Source organism: Callospermophilus lateralis, chromosome 3 (assembly GCF_048772815.1).
Source record: "Callospermophilus lateralis isolate mCalLat2 chromosome 3, mCalLat2.hap1, whole genome shotgun sequence".
Lineage (NCBI taxonomy): Eukaryota > Metazoa > Chordata > Mammalia > Rodentia > Sciuridae > Callospermophilus > Callospermophilus lateralis.
Genome location: NC_135307.1, coordinates 69,919,813 through 69,940,690, shown reverse-complemented (window position 1 = coordinate 69,940,690; position 20,878 = coordinate 69,919,813). Strand labels below are relative to the sequence as shown.

The following is a 20,878-nucleotide window of genomic DNA, read 5'->3' as shown; positions in this document are numbered from 1 at the left end:
AGTCATTAGAATGCTTGAAAGAGCCAACCATAATAATTTTGAAAAATTATTTACCAATTCCAAAACTGCATATTGTCGAATGATTCTAGTAGAGAGTTGGGAATCCAGGGATTAGTGTGCTTTTTTTTTTTTTTTTCCACTCTGGTTGTTTATTGTGTATAGAATCACACTAGTTCATATTAAATTTGAGGAAAATTTTGTTAATTTTTGTGATACATTGTGAAACAGTGGCTTATTTCTACTTTGTGGTCATGATACCAGAGTGGCTAGACCTGATAATCCAGTCTTCCCAACCCCCCTGCCCTCAGCTGCTACTGTAGATGATAAAAATGCAGCTTTGAGAAATAAAATGTTTTACCTCAGTTTATTCCAGTTTAAAGGCAATGCCTGGGTAAGTACAAAGTTCTTCTTAACACACAGAGTCTTGCCCCTCATTTGTTCTTTTATTGTTACTGTTAATTTTGAAAGAAATTAGAGAAAGTAATTTTGGGAGTAGAGGGAATGAATTGTTCTTCCCATGAAATTATGTGCTACCAGGAAGTTATTACATGCAGCTGTTACAGTGATGATAGGCTGACATCACCCTAGAGTGACCGGAACATCATAGTATAAAAATTGCTCTGCTTGTTCCTAAAATAAATTGAAAACAACTGAATTACCAAAAAAATGTGACTCAGAATGAGCAGCTTGTAGACAATGCCAGGTATATTCTTGAAGTTCTCTAACCCATTAAAAAATTATATATGGGACTTAGCAAGGCCCTGTCTCAAAATAAAATATAAAAGGGGTAGGGAAATGGCTCAGTAGTTAAGCACCCCTGGATTCAATCCCCGTACAAATACATACGTACATATACACACAATTAAATAAATTTTATATCCATATACATATATATATATGTATGTATATACACAAACTCACAACATATGTGCTCAAACGTATTTAAATTTTTAGGATGTTTACCAAAATAGAAACATTATTTCAGAAATACCTCAGTTGATTTTCTAGAAAGCTTCCTGTAAACTATTTCTGTGTAAGTAGTCCCTAGAATCTATTGATTTAATCATACTAGAACAATGGAATATTCTGATTACTGATTTTTTTGAAAGAGAGAGAGAGAGAGAATTTTTAATATTTATTTTTTGTTATTGGCGGACATAACATCTTTGTAAGTGGTGCTGAGGATCGAACCCGGGCCTCACGCATGCCCGGCGAGCGCGCTACTGCTTGAGCCACATCCCCAGCCCCCTGATTACTGATTTAAAAATGTAACACCTTCTACAGAATTTGATGAATTTAACATAAGTTATGAAAACTACCACCACCACTGTCATTTTTTAAAACAATTTTTTTAGTTATAGATGGACCACAATATCTTTATTTTGTTTGTTTATTTTTATGTGGTGCTGAGGATCAAACCCAGTGCCTCACCTGTGTGAGGCAAGGGCTATGTCACTGAGCTACAACCCCAGCCCCCCCCCCCCTTTTTTTTTAATTTAAAGGACCCTAAAAATAAAAGTAGAAGGCATAATCTCATTGTAACATGATTTACTAGAATACAAGTTCCCTTAGTGCAGGGACTTCTATCTTTCTTGTTTGTTTGCTTTCATTCACTGATGTACTTTTCAGTTCTTGGCATAGTAGATGATCAGTATTTGTTGTATGAATGGGTGATGAATACTTTTACAGTGTTTTATTATCTGGAATTTTGTTAAAATGAGTACTTAAATGGCTAGAAAGTATATCCCCAGTGTATGGATGAAAAGCAACCACTGACTACAATGAGTAAATGAAAGCAAAAATAGTAAAGGTGGAGATTTATTCATATTTACACTTCACAGTATATGTAGTTAATGAAATTCCAATAGTTTATGCTTAGCAAAAACATTCTTAAATTTATAGAATTTGAAAACCTGATCATTTTACCTCTGCCCTAGTGTTCATGGTAGGATCCTTTAGCTGACCATTCACATGCACATTTATATTGTTCTTTAGTTCGGCAAAATGTTGAGCAGCTCTTTGGTAAAAGGCATTATGCTATAAAGTATGACAGTGAACACTTTACCTTCTTATGGGAAAGATACTAAAAGCTAATTACACAAAGATTTTCAGAAGCTTGAAGGGCTTATTAGTATATGTTGAAGATGAGGCTAGCCTGGCGAATGAGTCATTGAGGAAGATTTAAAAGAAAGTTCTGAATTTTAACTTGTGTTAAACTATTTTCAGATAAAAATCAGAATTAACCTATCAACCTAAATTACTATTATGAATTTCAACCTTGTCTGTGGTAACTTAATAGAAAGCCATATACTGATTGGAATAGAACTTTATTTTTATGTTTAGTATTTCTATTATTGTTTATATAAACAACCTACATACTAATGATACTAATTGACTATTTCCATTGCTATTTTTAATAGACAATAATACAATGTATTCTTTAGTATTATTATTTGAAATGTTTTAGTCATGTGTATTTTAACATAGCTATTGTTTAGAGTTACCATGAAGTTAGTCTTTGCTTTTCCTTTATTTGGGGGGGGGGGAAAGAATAAAGGTAATATTTGCAGTATATAGATTATCTAACATAAGTTTTAGTAAATTACAAACTCTTTTTTTTGTAGTAGCCTTTGAACTTGTTGAGTAAGAAAAATTAAGCAGTATATTTCAGATTATTGAAAGCAGCCATGTACAACCTTTGCATGGTTATTCAAATGTTTACTTTTCTGTATGGAAATGAGCTGCATTTTCAAAACTTTCCATATATGCTTATACTTTTGACCAGCAGAAGCTAGGAATCTAAGCTGCATCTTTCAGGGAGAAGCAGGGGCTCTTTTTTGGTATATTCCAGGGGAATAAAAACATTAATTATATTATTGAATGTACAGTTTACATGCATCTCCCCCTTTCCCTCAGTGTGGATATTAGCTAAGATTATATGACTTTTGGTGGCTCTTTTAAAGACATTTTTACCTTCAAAGCCTTATTTATTATTCATGTGGCAACAATAATAAAAATGGAAAGGGCTTAAGTTTTATGTTCTGATTTTGAAAATCAACAGAATATACTTGAATTACTTAATGTGAGTATTTTTTAGGACTCAACGCTAGGACAGACACTACTCTGTATACATTCTCTCTTCCCCCAGTCTTACTTGTTCTGTGAGTTTGACAATCATTTTGATGCTCATGATTGTACAGTTTCTTTTGAGTTTGTTTTATATTTCCATCTGCCTTTACTGAACATTTCTATTTGGATTTTTTGCAGTCAACAATCTTGAGTTGATATGAATGGACCATCTTATACTCTTAACAGTTTTATTGAGGTATAATTACTATAAAATTACTCATTTAAAATGTACAATTTGGTGGTTTTTAGTAAATCATTGGATTATTACTTTCATTATACACTTTAAGTATGTTTTCATTATTCTAAAAATGTGTCTCATACTCCTTTTGAGTAATGATACATTCATGTTCCTAGCCTGTAGCAGTCATTAACTTGCTTTCTATCTCCAGATTTGTCCTTTCTGGACATTTCATAAAAGTTGAGCCTATACAATATGTGGTCTTTCGCAGCTGGCTTTTTAAAAATTCTAATTTGTATAGTTTCTGAAGTAGTTCCATATTGTAGTATGTATCAGCATTTTATGTTTTTTATTGCTGAATAGTACTGTATTCAACATTATTATATGATCATTGAATGAACGAATTCATATTCATATTGTATGACTATACTTCATCTTGTTTATTCATTCATTAGTTGATGAAAATTTAGATTATTTTTACTATTTGGCTACTATCAGTAATGCTTATATGAACACTCATGTATAAATCTTTGTGTGATCATAGGTTTTTATTTCTCTTGGGTAGATACTTATAAGTGGAATTACTAAACCATATAATAAAGTTACTTGTAAATTTCATAAAAACTACTAAATTAATTTACAAAGTGGCTATATCAGTGTACATACTCATCTGTTATGTAAAAGGGTTCTAATTTCTCCACATCCTTACTAATACTTTTTTATTGTTTGTTCTTTTAATTATAGCTATGTATTTCATTGTGCTTTAATTTATCTTTTTTTTTTCTGAAGATTAATGATATTGGGCATTATTTCATGTACTTATCAGCTATTTGTATTTCTTTGTTGGTGAAATGTCTGTTAAAGCCTTAGCCCATTTTTAAATTGGGTTATCTTTTTATTATTTAGTTATAAGAGTTCTGTATATATATATATATATATATATTCTGAATAAAATTTATTTATAAAGTAATTGATTTGCAAATAATTTCTCCCAGTCTGCATTTTATCTTTTTAAAAAAATCTTTATCCTCAAGACTTCCCTTTCCTAATTTTCCTGTTTCTACTAGTTAGTTCTCTCTGATTTTCTCATATTAGTTTCCACCTCAGATATACTAGATTGCTACCAAATCTTTTAGTTTTAATAACAATCATTATTCTTTAGTTTTTCTTTTCACCTCAGTTATTATTCAAATTTGAACTATATTTCTTCACCCTTAATTACTAAAATAGCTGCAAATTTGACCTGCTTCATTCTGTTCTTTCTTGTTTTTTGAAAATAGTTTTTTTAGATGTCAATGAACCTTTATTTTATTTGCAGTGCTTGAGAGTCAAATCTAGTGCCTCACACAAGCTAGGCAAGTGCTCTACCACTAAGCCACAACCCAGCACCCATTCTGGTTCTTTCTTTGGCAGTTTTTTTCTGTTTTTCTTTGCTATACATGCATAACTTTTTTTTTTTTCAAAAATAATAAAGATTCCATGATCTATTTTAAAATTTTTATGATGAAAAATTTGAGAATTATCAAAGTAGAAGACTAATGAATACTCATGCCTAATGCCTAGATTAAATAATCTTTAATATTCTGGCATATTTTTTCATAGATTTTATTTTTTTCTGAACTAGTTTAAAGTAATTTACAGTTTTCATGAAATTTTACTTTTCACTTCTTCAGCCTGCATCTTCCTCTGACCTGTTCCTGTGTAGGACATTCTCAGAAATTACTATAAAGAAAATGAACAACAATTGTATAATATCATTTGATATCCAGTCCATTTTCAAAATATCCCTAGTTGTCTCCCAGATATCTCATTTTTTTACTCTATCCAATTCAATACTTAAAGCAAGGATTCTTATGATGTTTATTAAAGACTATGTTAATTTTCTTTCTAATCTAGAAGAACCCACCCTACCCCATACTTTGTAGTTCTTATGACATTGATTTATTGAAGAGAACAGACTGGTTGTCTTGAAGTATGGCTTTTCAGCTCATTCCTCTATGGTGTTATTCAATATTGTCCCTAGGATATTTTTATTTTATTTATAAGGTGGTAAATATAAAATATACCCACTTGGCCTATCTAGAAAATAGTCCAATAAAGATGAAAATATGAATATTTTATAATTTTATCACCTAAAGATAGCTGCCATTAACATTGTTTTCTTATGCAGATATAAAAAATAGACTATATTGATTATATACTTAATATTTTATGATTTTTCATTGAACTATTTTAATGGCTACATTCTGTTTTATATTATTATTTAACATATGTTTACTTAAGTTTTCCAATATAGTTTGGACATTGTTTCCTTTTGGCTTATCACAGTATAAAATGTGGTGAACAGTCTTATGAATAAAAGTTTATTATATTTTTGATTTTTTTCTCATAAATTCTTACAAATGAAATTACTAGGTCAAAATGTTTAACAGTTTACTAAATTGCTTTTTTTAAAAAAAGCAATTTAGTAATTTGCTGTCCTACTAGCAGTGTACATGAGCATCTTACTTTGCACTTTCTTGTGATATTAAATGTTCATGTTATCATTTATTTGTTCATATGATAGAAACAAGATATTCCAATATTGTTTTTGAAGGCTCTGGTTTCTTACCTTGTGAAGTTCAAATTAGCTATAGAGTCTTTTCTGGCTGTAATTCAAGCTCTCTGTATGATTTCAATTTCTTCTCACCCTCCCTTCCCCATATACCTTTTCTCTACTTAAGTTTTCTTACTTGTTGAGAAACAACATACATATTGCTCTGATAGTATTACTGTCCTCCCCCTTGCCTTGCCTTTGTGGAGCTCGTTCAGTTTCTGAAGTCTAGCTCAAGTTGCAGTTTTTGACCTTTATTAATCTTCCTCACTTCTGATTTTCTTTTTTTTTTGTCACTACATCTTTGATCAGCTCTTTATTCAAAATAAAGTGTCCAAAATTATTTAAACTTATGGAATAAAACAGATTTAATGTAAGAGTTTATGCAGCAGACTTTTTCTCTTCTGCAACAGGTTTCTTTTCTGCTGGTTTTCTTTTCAGCTATTGGTTTCTTGGAAGGTGCAGCCTTCTTCCCCACAGGCTTCTTCTGCTTAACACCAACAGCCTTCTATCCCTGCTTCTTCACCACAGGCTTCTTGCCTGCAGCCCCCTTCTGATCTTTCTTATCTGATTTAGCTGCTGCTGATAATTCACCTGGAGTTTGTGATTCTTGGCCTGTTGAAGAATGGTATTCCTGCGCATAGTCTTTGCGTATGGGTTTAGCTTCAACTTGATTCTCAGGTTTTTCAATGGATTCTTCTTCAGGACTCTGCGATGAATCTTCTTATGTGGTACCCTGAGAGCTCTTTGAATTTCTGGGCTTTTCAAGATTCTGCTCAGGTCTGTATTGATCATCTTGTGCATAGGGAGGTTATAGTTACTCTTGAGGGAAGCAGCTTTAAGCCAAATGCCACATAGTTCATCTAACTTTCGAAAAGCACTTTCAGTCCAAATGCAGAAATGCCCCACCAGAAGCAAGTTTCAAAATGTTAAGTTTGCTTACATTAAGTAGAGTAATTTCAGGAATGTTTCTGAAGGCCTTGATGATACCATTGTCTTTGTTATACAGGGGCCCCTGTGCTATATACAATGACGGTTTGGTTTCTCATTTTGCCTTTGCCAGCTTTCATTCCTTGAGAGGCATAGACCTTTTTGATAGCATTCTAGGCTTTAAGCTTCTTAAGAAGCAAAACAGCCTCCTTGGTCTTCTTGTAACCTTCAACTTTATCTTCCACCACCAAAGGGAGTTCAGGAACTTCCTCAATTCGGTGACCTTTAGACAATGCCAGTGCTGGTCAGGCTGAGGCAGCCAAGGTAGAGCAGATACTATCACTTTTGGGTTGTGTTCACTCTAGGGTGCCAACGATGCCATGTTTTGGTTGGTGTGAACATGTAGCCTCTTCTGCACATATTTCCAAAGGCACCCTGGCCAGAATGGTGGGTCCCAACACCTCGAACTCTGGGAATTCGAGCCACACTTCTGCGAGTACCCCAAGACTCAGCACTGGTTTGATGACCTGCCAATTCACTGACAGCATAAGGCTGTCTGTTGTTTTTACACAAGTTGGTATGAACAGAGTTCACAATATCTGATCAAATTGGAGCCTTGAACACAGCAGGCAAAGTGAGATTTTTGCTAGATGACTCCCCCTTTTCAGAGTACACAGATATCAGGGGTCGAGCACAAGCCATAGCCGGGAGAGGAGAAGGCCAGGCTCCTGTCGATCCAGCTGCTCCCACAGGAAAAGGAAGTACTTAGCCTCACTTCTGATCTTCTGTAGCACTTAAGTACCATATGGCACCCAGATAAATTTTATTTATTTGTATGACTAAGTTTCTCATACAATATGACTTCCTTGATCTGAATTTTCCTTTTACTGATCATTTAGAAAAATATCATATTGTGTTGGTGGAAATATTACATTCAATAATATTTTGCATCTATACAGACTTTTTGAACACCCTTTTGCCTTCAGTCACTTAAAACTCATAACAATTTTCTCATGAGTTGTTAGGACATAATCCGATCTGTTGGTGATTTTTAAAAAATCTTAATTATGTCAGTCAGGGTAAATGATGTCATCTAAGTTCTTCCTAGGTTTTATATCTCAGAAATTTACCATCTATATCTCACACTGGTTTTTATTCTTTGGCTGGAAGGGGGATAGCTTGAATGTTAGAAGGCCAATTTGTGTATCATATGTGAACTTTATTTTACTCTTCTTAATGATAAACAGAATAACCACCAAATAATATTTATTTTTCTGTAAATATCTCATTTATTTATATGTACCCCACTCTACTTCTCCTGCTAATTAAACCCAAGGTCTCATGTGTGCTAGGTAAGCACTCTACCACTGAGCTATATCCCCAACCTTTAATTTTTTAATACTCCTATGGTATTTTAAGTATCTGAGCTATTAGAATTTGTGTAAAATTTGATCTAAACCATCTGTGATTCACTTTTTGACATTATACTTTTAAATTAAGCAAACATTATATTGTCTATAAATAAGTTATTAACATTCAATGTAGAGTGGCAGAACTGACACTGAACAGGGATTAGTGTCTGACTATGACTATTCAATCTTAGTAAGATTTATATTTGAGAGATATTAATTTCCATATTCATAAAATCAGGGAGTTAAAGAGAAAAACACAGACTTTGGAATTTAATAGATTTGGCTTCTGATCTTTAACTTGTCACTAACTAGGTATGAGCTTATTCAGTCACATGTTTTAGTCCCATTTCCTTACTAGGAGAGTAGGGATTAAAGTACTTACCTTGTGAAATTATTTTGAATGCTAATGAGATAATGCATTTAAAACCCTTTGAATAGTGCCTGGTGCAGAGTAAACAATGAATATTATTAGATGACTTTTTTATGTGTCTATAAAATTCAGAGAAGATTTTAAATTATATGATAGCATAACTTCAGTCGCTTGGGTGTTGTTAATATTTAGGGGGTGATTAGTTTTATTGTGTTGCTTTTTGCTGTAATGACTTAAAAACATTGTCTTTCTCAAGTATTTTCTTCCCTGGAAAATGTTCCAGCTCTTGAAGCTACCTATTCTGTGCCAGCCATCCTGGATGAATGAAATGTTACTGGGGTTTTAATGGGTGTGCTTCTTTAATTGTTTAAGGTTTTTCTTTTTCCTTTTCCCTTCTCTACTGCCTTCCTCATCTCTCTTAACTTACACATGACAATGATAACTGGACTTTTTGTATAACATAACAGCAATATTTAGTGCCTAGCAACCTATGAATACGACGTTTGAAAACAGGAATGTCAGATTACTACTCAAAATATTCCACTTATTATTATTCTCCCTACTTTTATCTTCTGGCAACCGCCTTCTATTTTTTGTCTCTACGAAATTGACTACTTTAGGAACTTCATATAACTGTTATTATATAACATTTGTCTTTTTATGATGGGCTTATTTCACTTACCCTAAGGTCTTCAGGTTTATCCCTGTGTCATACGTCAGAATTTTCTTCCTTTATAAGGCTGAATAATATTTGATTGTATGTATATTTATACATATACACCACATTTTATTTATTCATTCATCCTTCAGTATATACTGGATTGCATCTACCAGTGTATCATTATTTGGCTATTGTAAATTTTGCTTCTATGAACATGCATGAGTGTATGAATTATTTAATGTGGGTTGTAGAAATGTAATGCATTATACCTATGGAATAGCTCTAATGGCTTTTTTTTTTTTTTTTTGGTGCCTAGATTTTATTTCTGAATACTATTCTATAACAAAAGGATAATGGGTTTGAAACTGTTCTTTGACTTTTCTCTGATATACATCCAGAAGTGGAATTGCTGGTAATTCTGTTCTTAATTTTTTGAGGACTTGCTATACTGTTTTCCATAGTGGCTGTACCATTTTACATTTCCAGCAGCAGTTCCTAAGAGTTCAGATTTTTCTTGCTTATTTCCATTTTCTCCTTTGAGAAGCTATAGGTATAAAGGTATATATAGGTATAAAGTGATATCTCATCATGGAGTTGATTTGCATTTCCCTAATAGCTAGTGATGTTGAACATCTTTTCATGTAGTTATCGGCTACATGTATACCATATTTGGAGAAATGTCTTTTCAAGGCCTTTGTACATTTTCTGGTAAGGGATTTTAAGATCACAATGTCAGTGATGCCATTAATATGACTAAACTAGCTAGAATGATGCTGCATGGGATTGAACATGTTGAAGAGAAAGCCTGAAAGTTAGGTGCATTTTCTTTTTTTTTTTTTTTTTTAGAGTTGTAGATGGACAGAGTACATTTTTATTTTATTTGTTTATTTTTATGTGGTGCTGAGGATCGAACCCAGTGCCTCACACATGCTAGGCAAGCGCTCTACCACTGAGCCACAGCCCCAGCCCCAGCCCCAAGTGCAAACATTTTCAGTGATTGTTCCTCATTGCTACAATTCCATTTTATGACTTTTAAACATGTCTTGTTCCCCTCCTTCCCCTTTTAAAATTAAGGGATAGCATGTGTTATATGCATCCAACATAGTAATTTAGGACAAAAGAAGAATCTAAAGGAGGTAATAGTAGAAAAAAATTATAAGTGAGAAAATAAGGGAATTAATAACTACCCAAATAGTTTTCTAAGAATTATGAAATAGAGAAATAGATGAGAAATTGGTAAGTAATAATACTAGAGTTAGAATAAAAAAATATGCACTATATATAAAAAACAATTTTTATAAATTAGAATTCTAGGCCCAGATATATGATACATATGTAAATCTTAATGTAATGATGTTGGATGGTTGAGTTGTATTTTATTTTGTATACTAGTGATTAGATATGGTCATTAGACCTTTGTGTTTTAGTTAACCATTATTTCTTTCTTCTCAGAAAAATACCTAGGTGTTTTAATTCAATTTAGCTCTCAGTATAAAATTTTCTTACTTTGTATATATACAAAATAGATAAATATTTGGTAAATTGATTCCATTGTAAAGACCTAGGAGAACAGAAATTTATGTGGCAAATGTTGCAGAGAATAATTGTGTTAGCTTTCTTTCCTAATTAGGGTTGTCAAAACGCTGATTACCAAACTATTTAATAAAAATAGGAAAATGTGAGGATGAACTACGCTTATATTTTTTGCTGAGTTCTACTACATTGAACAGTTGCACTGCTTAAAGCTAAATTTGAACTTGATGGATTTGGTTTTCTTCCTTTAAAAGCTATGTTAGTGACTATAAATTATTTAATGTGGGTTGCAGAAATGTAATGCATTATACCTATGGAATAGCTCTAATGGCTATTTTTTTTTTTTTTTTTTGGTGCCTAGATTTTATTTCTGAATACCACTCTATAATAAAAAGATAATGGATTGGAGAAAGGGCTGATTCCAGAGATGGGGTTGGAAAAAGATAATATGGACCTGAAAGATCTTGTTGAATGAGAAAACACGGATGTGTTTGAAAAAAAACAAATGATGGGAACACGTCTATAGGGCATAGGAGTCTACCTGAAGAGGCTCCCGTTGTGCAAATCTTTAATTTGCACTAATTATCTTTTAATTTCATCCCTTATTTCATGTGCTATCCACTGGTCATTCAATAGAGTACTATTTAGTCTCCAGGTGTTAGAGTAGCTTCTATTTTTAATTTTATAATTGATTTCTAATTTCATTCTATTATGATCTAATAGAATACAAGGTATTATGTCTATTTTTTTGTATTTGCTAATAGTTACTTTGTGGCCTAAGATATGGTCTATTTTAGAGAAGAATGTGTGTGCTGCTGAGAAGAAAGATTATTCAGTTATTGATGGATGAAATAGTCTATATATCTTTTAAGTCTAAATTATTAATTGTAGTTTTTAGTTCTGTAGCTTCTTTATTTAGGTTTTGTTTGGAGGATCTTCTAGTAGTGAGAGGCATGTTAAAGTCTTCCAGTATTATTGTGTTGTGGTCTATTAGATTCCTGAAATTGAGAAGGGATTGTTTGATGTACATAGATGATCCACTATTCGGGGCATAAATATTTACGATTATTATGTCTTGTTGATGTATAATTCCCTTAAGCAGTATGAAATGACCTTCTCGGTCTCTTCTGATTCACTTTGGCTTGAAGTCCACTTTATCTGATATAAGGATAGAAACATCTGCTTGTTTATGAGATCTGTGTGAATGATGCTTTTCCCCATCCTTTTGCCTCTAGTCTGTGGATGTGTTTGCCTATGAGGTAACTCTCTTGGAGACAGCATATTGTTGGGACTTGTTTTTTAATCCAATCTGTCAGTCTGTGTCTTTTGATTTGATGAGTTTAGACCATTTACATTCAGTGCTATTATTGAGAAATGATTTTTATTCCCTGTCATTTTGACTTATTTCTAGTTTTTAATTTGAATTAGTTTCTCCTTGGTTGACTATTTTTCTAGTGTAGTTCCTCCCTTTGCTGGTTCACTTTTATTTTTCATTTCTTCTTCATGAAATATTTTATTGAGAATGTTTGTAAGGCTTTCTAGTTGTAAATTCTTTTAATTTTTTTAATCATGGAAGGCTTTTATTCCATCATAATTTCTGAAACTTAATTTTCATGGGTATAGTATTCTTGGCTGGCATTCATTTTCTTTCAGCGCTTGGTATATAATTCCAAGACATCCTAGCTTTGAGGATCTGTGTTGAGCCATCAGCTGAGATCCAGATTGGTTTTCCTCTAAATGTGACATGTTGTTTTTCTCTGACAGCCTTTAAAATTCTATCCTTATTGTGTATGTTAGGCATATTCATAATAATATGCCTTGGTGTGTGTCTGTTGTAATTTTGTATATTTGGGGTCCTGCAAGCCTCCTGTATTTGATTTTCCATTTCATTGTTTAGTTTTGGGAAATTTTCAGGTATTATTTCATTGAAAAGATTGTGTATTCCTTTGATTTGTATCTCCATGCCTTCATGTATTCTGATAAAATCTTAAGTTTGGTCTTTTCAGGTTATCCCATATTTCTTGGAAGTTCTGTTGATAGTCTTTTCATAGCTTTCCTCCATGGTTATTTTCATGGTCAGCTTTATTTTATTGAAGTGATCTTTCATCTCCTATATTTTCTCTCTGATTTCACTCCTTACAGTGTTATTTTTCTCATAGATTAGTTTAACTTGTATATTCTAAACTCCTTCGAATGTTTCTTCCACTGTCACATCGATGGATTCCATTATTGAAGTATCTTGGTTGTTTGGGTCAATTTTTCCCCTTGATTTTTTATGCTGTTTGTGTGTCTACCCATCTAACAGTATGGATTCTAGGCTGTAGAATTTCTAACCTGTAGACTTGTAGTGTCGCTGAAGGTTTCCAGTACCTCATTGTTTATGGGAAGACAAATAATAATAATAATTAATGCAAATAGTATGTAGCATTAAATGAAAAAGTTCTTGTTATGCTGTCTATAGCATTGTCACAATAAATAGAAATGATCACTTATTGCCTACAATAAAAACAGTGAGTTTGCAAAAGAGTTCACAATTCAAATGGTAGACAGGGAGAGGACAAAATTGGTGTTTGAAAAGTTAAAAATAAAAAAAATTAAACAATACCAAACAAAACTGAAATATATGAATCAAACATCCTAATCCTTAAAAAACTGGCCCATGAAAAATGACTGGTTTCAAAAATGCTAGAAATGAGGAGAAAAAACAAAACAACAACTGTGAAATTGTATAAATGTCCATGAACCATTCCACCATTAAGGTCAGAATTAAACAGAAAAGTAAAAAAGAACAACAACAAAAAATCTCAATGAAAAGTTAAAGAATTATTTCCTTCGGAGTTCAGAAGATTCTCAACTTCCCTTCTTAGCAGTGCTATGTAGGTTTTCTGGAGTATGATGCTTGCTCCACCTTCAGGGTATGGTTACTGGAGTGAGAGAGGTAATCCTATAGGTGGAACTCTGGAGGCAGGAATTAGGCTTTGGTAGGCTCCAGGCTGTTTTCTAAATGCCAGTTGGTCTGGAGATTTTAAATCAGCACTCCTCCATGGCCCAGCAATTGTTGGTTCATGCTGGAAGACTCTACCCTTGGGATCGCCCCTGGGTTCCACTCAGGTGGTGGAGCAACCAGTTCTACTCTGACATCTGTGAACCCCATGCTTTCTGGTCTCAGGTTCAGTCTCCTGCCCCAGACCTTCTGAATTCCTAGCCAAGCCCATCTCTCCTAATGCATCCCATAAGCTCCTGGATTGGAGCGGGAGGGGAAGATCTGGATATGTTTCCATGACCAGTTGTCTCTCTGTATAAACCTCTCTCACATTTGATTTTCTCTTGCTCACTTAGGCACACTCTGTGTCATGCAATGTGAGTTTACCAGTCCTGTGTTTTGGTTCAAATGTGGGTTTGCCAGGAATCAGCTCCCTCTGCTGCTGTCCCCCTGCACCATGGCTGCAAAATGGTTCCTTCCTCTGTCCTCTGTATGCAGCCTGGAGAGATGGCGGCTTCTTTCTCATCCAAGGATATTGTGCAGACATCTTTCAGTTTAGTCTGGCAGTGTTTTTGATCTCTAAACTCTCCATATGCAGACATAACTCAGTCTTCCTAAAAATGCAGGTTCCTATGATTCCCTTATTTTTCCAAATCGCTTATGGAGGGATTGCTTCCATTGGTGCTTCTGGCCATGGCAACACTTGCAGTGCTGGGGAGTTTTTCCTTATTTTATTATATCCAACCTCCTGAATCCTTGATCTGTTTTGAGTGTCCAATATTAAATTCCAGTAAAGTCTCCCTCATCCTCTGCTTTTTTTTTATTCACCCACCCTGCTGAGAAGCTGCCTATCTGCTTTCTTGGTTTTATGCTATGGAGCAGCCAGGACAGCAACTTTCTGTATTTCACTATCTTGAAAAATATCCTAATGGATATTATTTTTAAATATGAGGAATTTAGTCCATCTTTGAAAGACTACAATTAACTAACAATATGAAAGTAATATTAAAAGACAACCAATTTCCTTCCTTTTTAAAATAGGGTCAGCATATTTCATTGGCACCTGTTCATAAGCTTGAAGAAGCTCTCTATGAATACCAACCACTGCAAATAGAGACATGTGGACCAAAAGTTCCTGAGCTTGAGATGCTGGGAAGACTTGGGTAAGTGTCCAAAAGAACTTTGCATTGATGAACTGAAGTATAGGGCTTTCTTGCTGATATTTTTAATTCACACTTAAACATTCTTAGATTTTTGAGTTTATAGAACTTAACTCTTTTTTTTTAAATAAGCAGTGCTTAATACTAAATTTTATTTAGTACATTAATATTCCAGTGGTGGTGTTAGGTTTCTTGAGAATTGGAATGTAGTATTCTTAGGGCTGTCCTTGGCAGGCATGTTGAAGTGGGTAGTCATTTTCAGCTCACCATGTTTTTTTGTTGTTGTTGTTTATTTGTTTTTTTAAACTGGGTCTTAACTTAGTCTATAGTAAGTCAGTAAAAATATGAGTTGGGCTCCTTGCCATGAAATAAGGATAGATTTATTCACTGTTTGCTGTCTACTGTGAAACTACATTTATAAGACATGAGCCACAAAATATATTTTCTCAAAAGGTATAATGTAGGTCTGACCCAGTGGCTCACCTGCCATATTATATGCATCCATTTTGGAAATAAATCTGGAATCATGACTACTGTGAATGATGGAAATGGTCACAGTCTGTCTCATGGAAATAAATGTATATTTCTATTCTTGAAAGATACAGACACAAATATTTCTGGATGGAGTAAGTAATTTTTTGGTCTGGCTTTTCAATGTAAACTGTTGAATGGAAGGTTAATCCATAATCTCTTGTTTCTTAATAGAAGAAAATAGTCTAAAGAATATTATATGAAAGGAAATAATGGGTACAGTGAGGCCAAGTAATTGGTGGACAAAACAAAAGACCCTAACAGCAGAAACAGGAAAGATGAAATAAATAATAAAACCTACATACATTTTCAAAATTAAAATCTTGAACTTGAAGCATATCATTCTACATGTTATCCTAAAGATTCCAAGATAAACTTACAATTAAAATGATATATTGTTTACTTATCTAATGTTGAATAGAGCTTAAGTCTTTAACTCTGTGTTCTTTTGAAGTCCCTTAATCTGTAGGTGTCAAGTCTGTGGGATTTGAAACAAAACCTAAAACCCACCTTGAGGTAGTAAATTTATCAAATATAGAGAATATTGTATTTTATGATGTAAAAATGTTAGATGTGGTGTACACATTGATTTTTAAAAATCTCTTGCTAAATTACCAAGAATTTGAATTCAGTATCTCTAAATTTCTTTTAAAATGTTTACTTTTAATATCAGTGAAGATAAAATATTTAAAATAGCAATTTGTCTTTCACAGGATTTTGCGTTTTCCAGTTTTCTCATAAAAATAAACACCTGAGAGATCATGGAAATGGTCATACATAATAACAGTGCATTGTGTATTTTGCTATATATAGAGAAGTAAAATACGTGACCACAATAGTTCAACAGATGGAAGGGGCAGGGAAAGAAAAGGAAGTTTGTTGTTATAAATGTTATTACTTGTAGTTGAAATAGTATAGTGTTATCTGGAGAGACTGGTGAGTTAAAGATGTTTAATAAAACCAGGAGAAATAATAGCAAGCCAATATCAGAGAAAATGGAATCATAAAAGTACTTAATGAAAAGGAAGGCAGGAAAAGAAACAAAAAAGAATGAAAAAAATCTGACAATCAGAAAACAAATAGCATAATAGATAAAAATCGTAACCCATGTAACAAGTTAAATATAAATGCTGTAAACTAGCATAGTCAATAGAAATTTCTGCAGTGATGTAAATGGTCTATATTTGTACTGTCCATTTGATAGACAGTCCTCAGATATTTTTACTGAACACTTGAAATATGTTTAGTGTAATAAAAGAACTGAATTTTAAAATTTGCATTTACTTAAATTTAAATTCAAGTAGATAGGTGTTGGCGTCGGCTATCATATTGAACAACACAGGGCTGAATACTCCAAATAATAAAGATTGAAATATTGGGTTTAATATCCTCCCCCAAAAAATGTAAGGAGAAGAAGCAAGATTTACTATGTTTCTGTAGGTATTTGGCAAAATACAGGTATGTTAAAAGTTTCTTTGAGCTTCTTCAATCTTTGTTTTGTTCTAGTTTTATAAATTCTTCAACCATTATCTCTTCAAATACCCTTTTTGAATACTACCTCTTTGTGAATTTATTGTGAGACTCAGATTTTACATGTTAAACTTCTTTTTAACCTCCATTTTTATAGTGGTGTAATGCATTAACATAAATCATACTATCTTAAATTTTAAGTGTACAGTTCAGTGGTATGAAGTAGATTCTCATTCATATTCATAAATCCCCATTCCTTTTTCCTCTTGGTTCCCATTTTTTGTTTCTGTGATTTTTGACTACTGTAAGTATCTCATATAAGTGGAATCATACAGTATTTGTTATTTGTGAATGGGTTATTTAATTTAGTAAAATGTCCTCAGGAGTTAGCTATGTTGAGTGTATATGACAGCTTTTTAGAGCTGAACAATTCCAGGTTGTATTTAGATACCTCTTTTACTTATCCATTTATCCCTAGTTATGGTTTGAATCTGGAATGTTCCCCAAAGGTTCATATATTGAAGGCTTGATCTTCAAAGCAGCAGAACTTCTGAAGTGGGGTTTTGGGGAAGTATTTCAATCATGAGATCTCTGATTTCATCAATGGAGCAATCAATCCATTGATCGGTTTATAACTGGATGGACTATATGGAGGTATTGGCAGGTATAGGAGTTGGAGCCTAATGGAGGAAATAGGTCACTAAGGGCATGTTCCCAAGGGATACATCCTTAGTCCTTTCTCTCTCTTTTCTGTTTTCCCTTTCATGGCTGTCAAAGTGCTTGTCAGCTTTCTTTCTCTATGTTCTTAGGTCATAATGTTCTGTCTCATCTCAGGCCCAAAGCATGGATTCAAGGAGACATGGACCAAAATAAATGAGCCAAAATAAAATAAATCTTTTCAAAGTTGTTTTTTGTTACAGTGACAAAAAGTTAACACAATAATTATAATATATATTTACAGCATTATATATATATATATATATATATGTTATATATATACATACACACTCATACACACACACACACACACACACACACCATGATTTATCCATTCATCTGTGACGGACTCTATGAAGTTTCTTCCATATTTGGGTTATTGTGAATAATGCTGCAATGTACATGAGAACACAAATCTGTCTTTGAGGTACTGATTTTATTTCCTTTGAGTATATACCCTGAAAAAGCTATTGCTAGGTCATTTGTTGATTCTCTTTTTAATTTTTTGAGGAACTTCATGCTGTTTTCTATAATGACTATACCAACTAACATTTTCACTAACAATGCCCTAGGATTCCCTGTTCTTTATATCTTTTCCAACTATTGTTATTCATTTCCCATTTCATAATAGTCATCCTACCTGGTATGAGGTGATATCTCACTCTGGTTTTTATTTCCACTTTTCTGATGATTAGTGATGTTGAGTTTTGTCCTTTTTTTTTTTTTTTTTTTGCATATGGTGTAAGGTAAAGGCCAAATTTCATTCATTCCTCTATAAGGCATATTGAATTTTGGTGGAAGCAAAGAGGGAGAGATCACATTGCTTAATAGAAAGCCAAAGAGTGATTCACAGTCTCACTCCCAACAATTTGCTCTCTTGAGGGCAGCAACCCCAGTGACCTCCCACTAGGTTTGACTTCTTAAAGTTCTACCATCTCAACACTGCCATAATAGGTACCAAGCCTTCAATATATGAATTCTTGACTACAAACCACAGTCAAACCATAGTATTTAATTCTTGGTCCCCTGACCTCATGTCCACCTTACAAGGCAAAGTGCATTCTTTTCATGGGTCAACGTTTTAACTTGTTCCAATATTGCTCAAAAGTCAAATTCCAAAGTCTCCTCTGAGACTCAAGGCAAACTCTTTTAGCTGTGAGCCTCTGTAAAAACAAAACAAAACAAAAAAACAAACAAAAAACAAAAGTTACTTGCCTACAGTGGTGGAATAGGTGCATGGTATTTGATATGCCTGTTGAATTAGCTCCATGTATGCAACACAAAGGTTTGCTGCTGGCAAAAGCTGTGAACACATGTGAATGCCAGCAGCCATAGACCACTTCATGGTATTTTGTAGAAACCTTGTCCCATTGTATGAGAATCAACATACTAAAGAGAGGCAGAAAGTGCCAATAGACTGAAGAAAGAGGCAGACAGATCCAATGTTATACAAAGTACATTTTTTTTCAGAACATATGGACAGGAGTATGCCTTGGGCAGCAGCAAGACAGGAAGATCCCAGCATTCCAAGTCAAGAGAAAAGGATTTATATTCTGAGTTAGACAAAAACATTCTTTTTCTTCTTTCCTTTTCTGGCCAACCTCTGAATTTCCAAATCTTCCCATTCTGTTTCCTATTATTCCCCAATTTCATTGTTAGCCTAACTAAAAGTAGCCAATAATACTTATACCACAGCCTGAATGTCTTGCTGTTTTGAAGTTTTGTCTTCCAAATAAACTAGTTCATCTTCTTAATTTCGGCCTTCCACTAAGTCTTAGGTCCTGTACACAATTTCCACTAGAACCCTTATTTCCATCTAAGAGTAGTTATCTTGTCTCCTTGTCTTCTGAGACCTCACGAGAATCACCAGTGATGCCCATATATAGCATTATAGGCCTTTTCTAAGCCTGCTCCTTTAATTTCTTGCAACCTATGTCTGTTAGCAATTCCAAAGCTGTTTCCATATTTTTAGGTATTCGTAACCACAGCCTAATTTCTTGGTACTAATTTTCTGTCTTCATTTTGTTTCTAATAGTTGAATATTGCAGGTTGAGTAACTTTATAAAGAAAAATTTATTTAGCCATATCTCTGGAAGTTCTGGGCTGAGGGGCTGCATCTGATGATGGTCTTTTGGCTGGCAGAGAAATGGCACAGGGTATCACATGGTAAGAGACAGTGAGTGTGAGAATATGTCTTTTTTGGTCTTTTCCCTCCTTTTTATAAAGCCACCAGTCTTTAATTATCAGGACTCCATCCTGTCGACTTTAACTAATTTTAATCACCTCCCAGTGACCCTGCCTTCAGACACCACAGTTGGATTAAGTTTCCACCCTCTTAAAAATTTACAGTGGAGATTAAATGTCAACACACTAACTTTAGGGGGACATACTCAAACTATACTGAGACCATAGCACTAGTACTATTTTTTTTTTTTTGTTGTTGTTGTTTGTTTAGTTTTTTTAGGATTTCTACATAATGGCCCATGTTACCTATAAATAGCAATAATTTTACTTCTTCCTTTCTTATTCAGATGCCTTTTATTTCTTTTCATGTATAATTTGTTCTTACTAGTCTTTTCAGTACTGTGTAGAATAGGCATTCTTGCCTTGTACTGGTTCTTAGGGAAAAAACTTTCAAGTTTCTCCTTATTGATTATGATGCAAACTGTGGACTTTTCATAAATGCTCTTTATTTTGTTGATGTAATTTCATTCTGAACTCACTTTGTGGAGAGTTTTTATCATGAATTGACTTTGAACTTTGTCAAATACTTCTTCTCCATTTATTGAGATGATTATGTACCTTTAATTTTTCATTTTGTTGATAAAGTGTATCATATTTATTTGCATATGTTAAATCAACCTTGTATCCTGGAGATAAATCCTGCTTATTCACAGTGTATAAACATTTTGGTATGGTGTTAAGCTTGTTTTCTTAGCCTTTTGTTGAGGATTTTTTCATTTGCATTCATCAGAGATACTGACTTTTAGCCACCATCATCCCCCAGTGTCTTTAGCTGTCTTTTGTATTAGGTTATGAATCAGGGAGTATTGCCCCCTCTTTAGTGTTTTGAAAAATTTGAGAAGAATTAGTGTTAGTTCTTCTTTTTATGTTTGGTAGAATTCACCTTTGAATTTATCAGGTCTAGAACATTTCATAAGAAGGTTCTTGATTACTGTTTAAGCCTATTTTTTATTTGTAGATCTATTCA

At 33.4% G+C, this 20,878-nt stretch overlaps 1 protein-coding gene and 1 pseudogene across 1 annotated transcript in view; one reads left to right on the top strand and one right to left on the bottom strand.

Moving 5' to 3' along the window:
* The window catches only part of Mnat1 (MNAT1 component of CDK activating kinase), a 221,933-nt gene that overhangs the window by 102,876 nt on the left and 98,179 nt on the right, over nucleotides 1-20,878 (top strand). Inside the window, exon 7 of the mRNA XM_076850400.2 lies at nucleotides 14,831-14,952. Within this exon, the coding sequence (XP_076706515.1) occupies nucleotides 14,831-14,952 (122 nt within the window). The remainder of the gene's footprint in view (nucleotides 1-14,830; nucleotides 14,953-20,878) is intronic.
* On the bottom strand, nucleotides 6,282-7,532 carry LOC143393847 (large ribosomal subunit protein uL4 pseudogene; annotated as a pseudogene).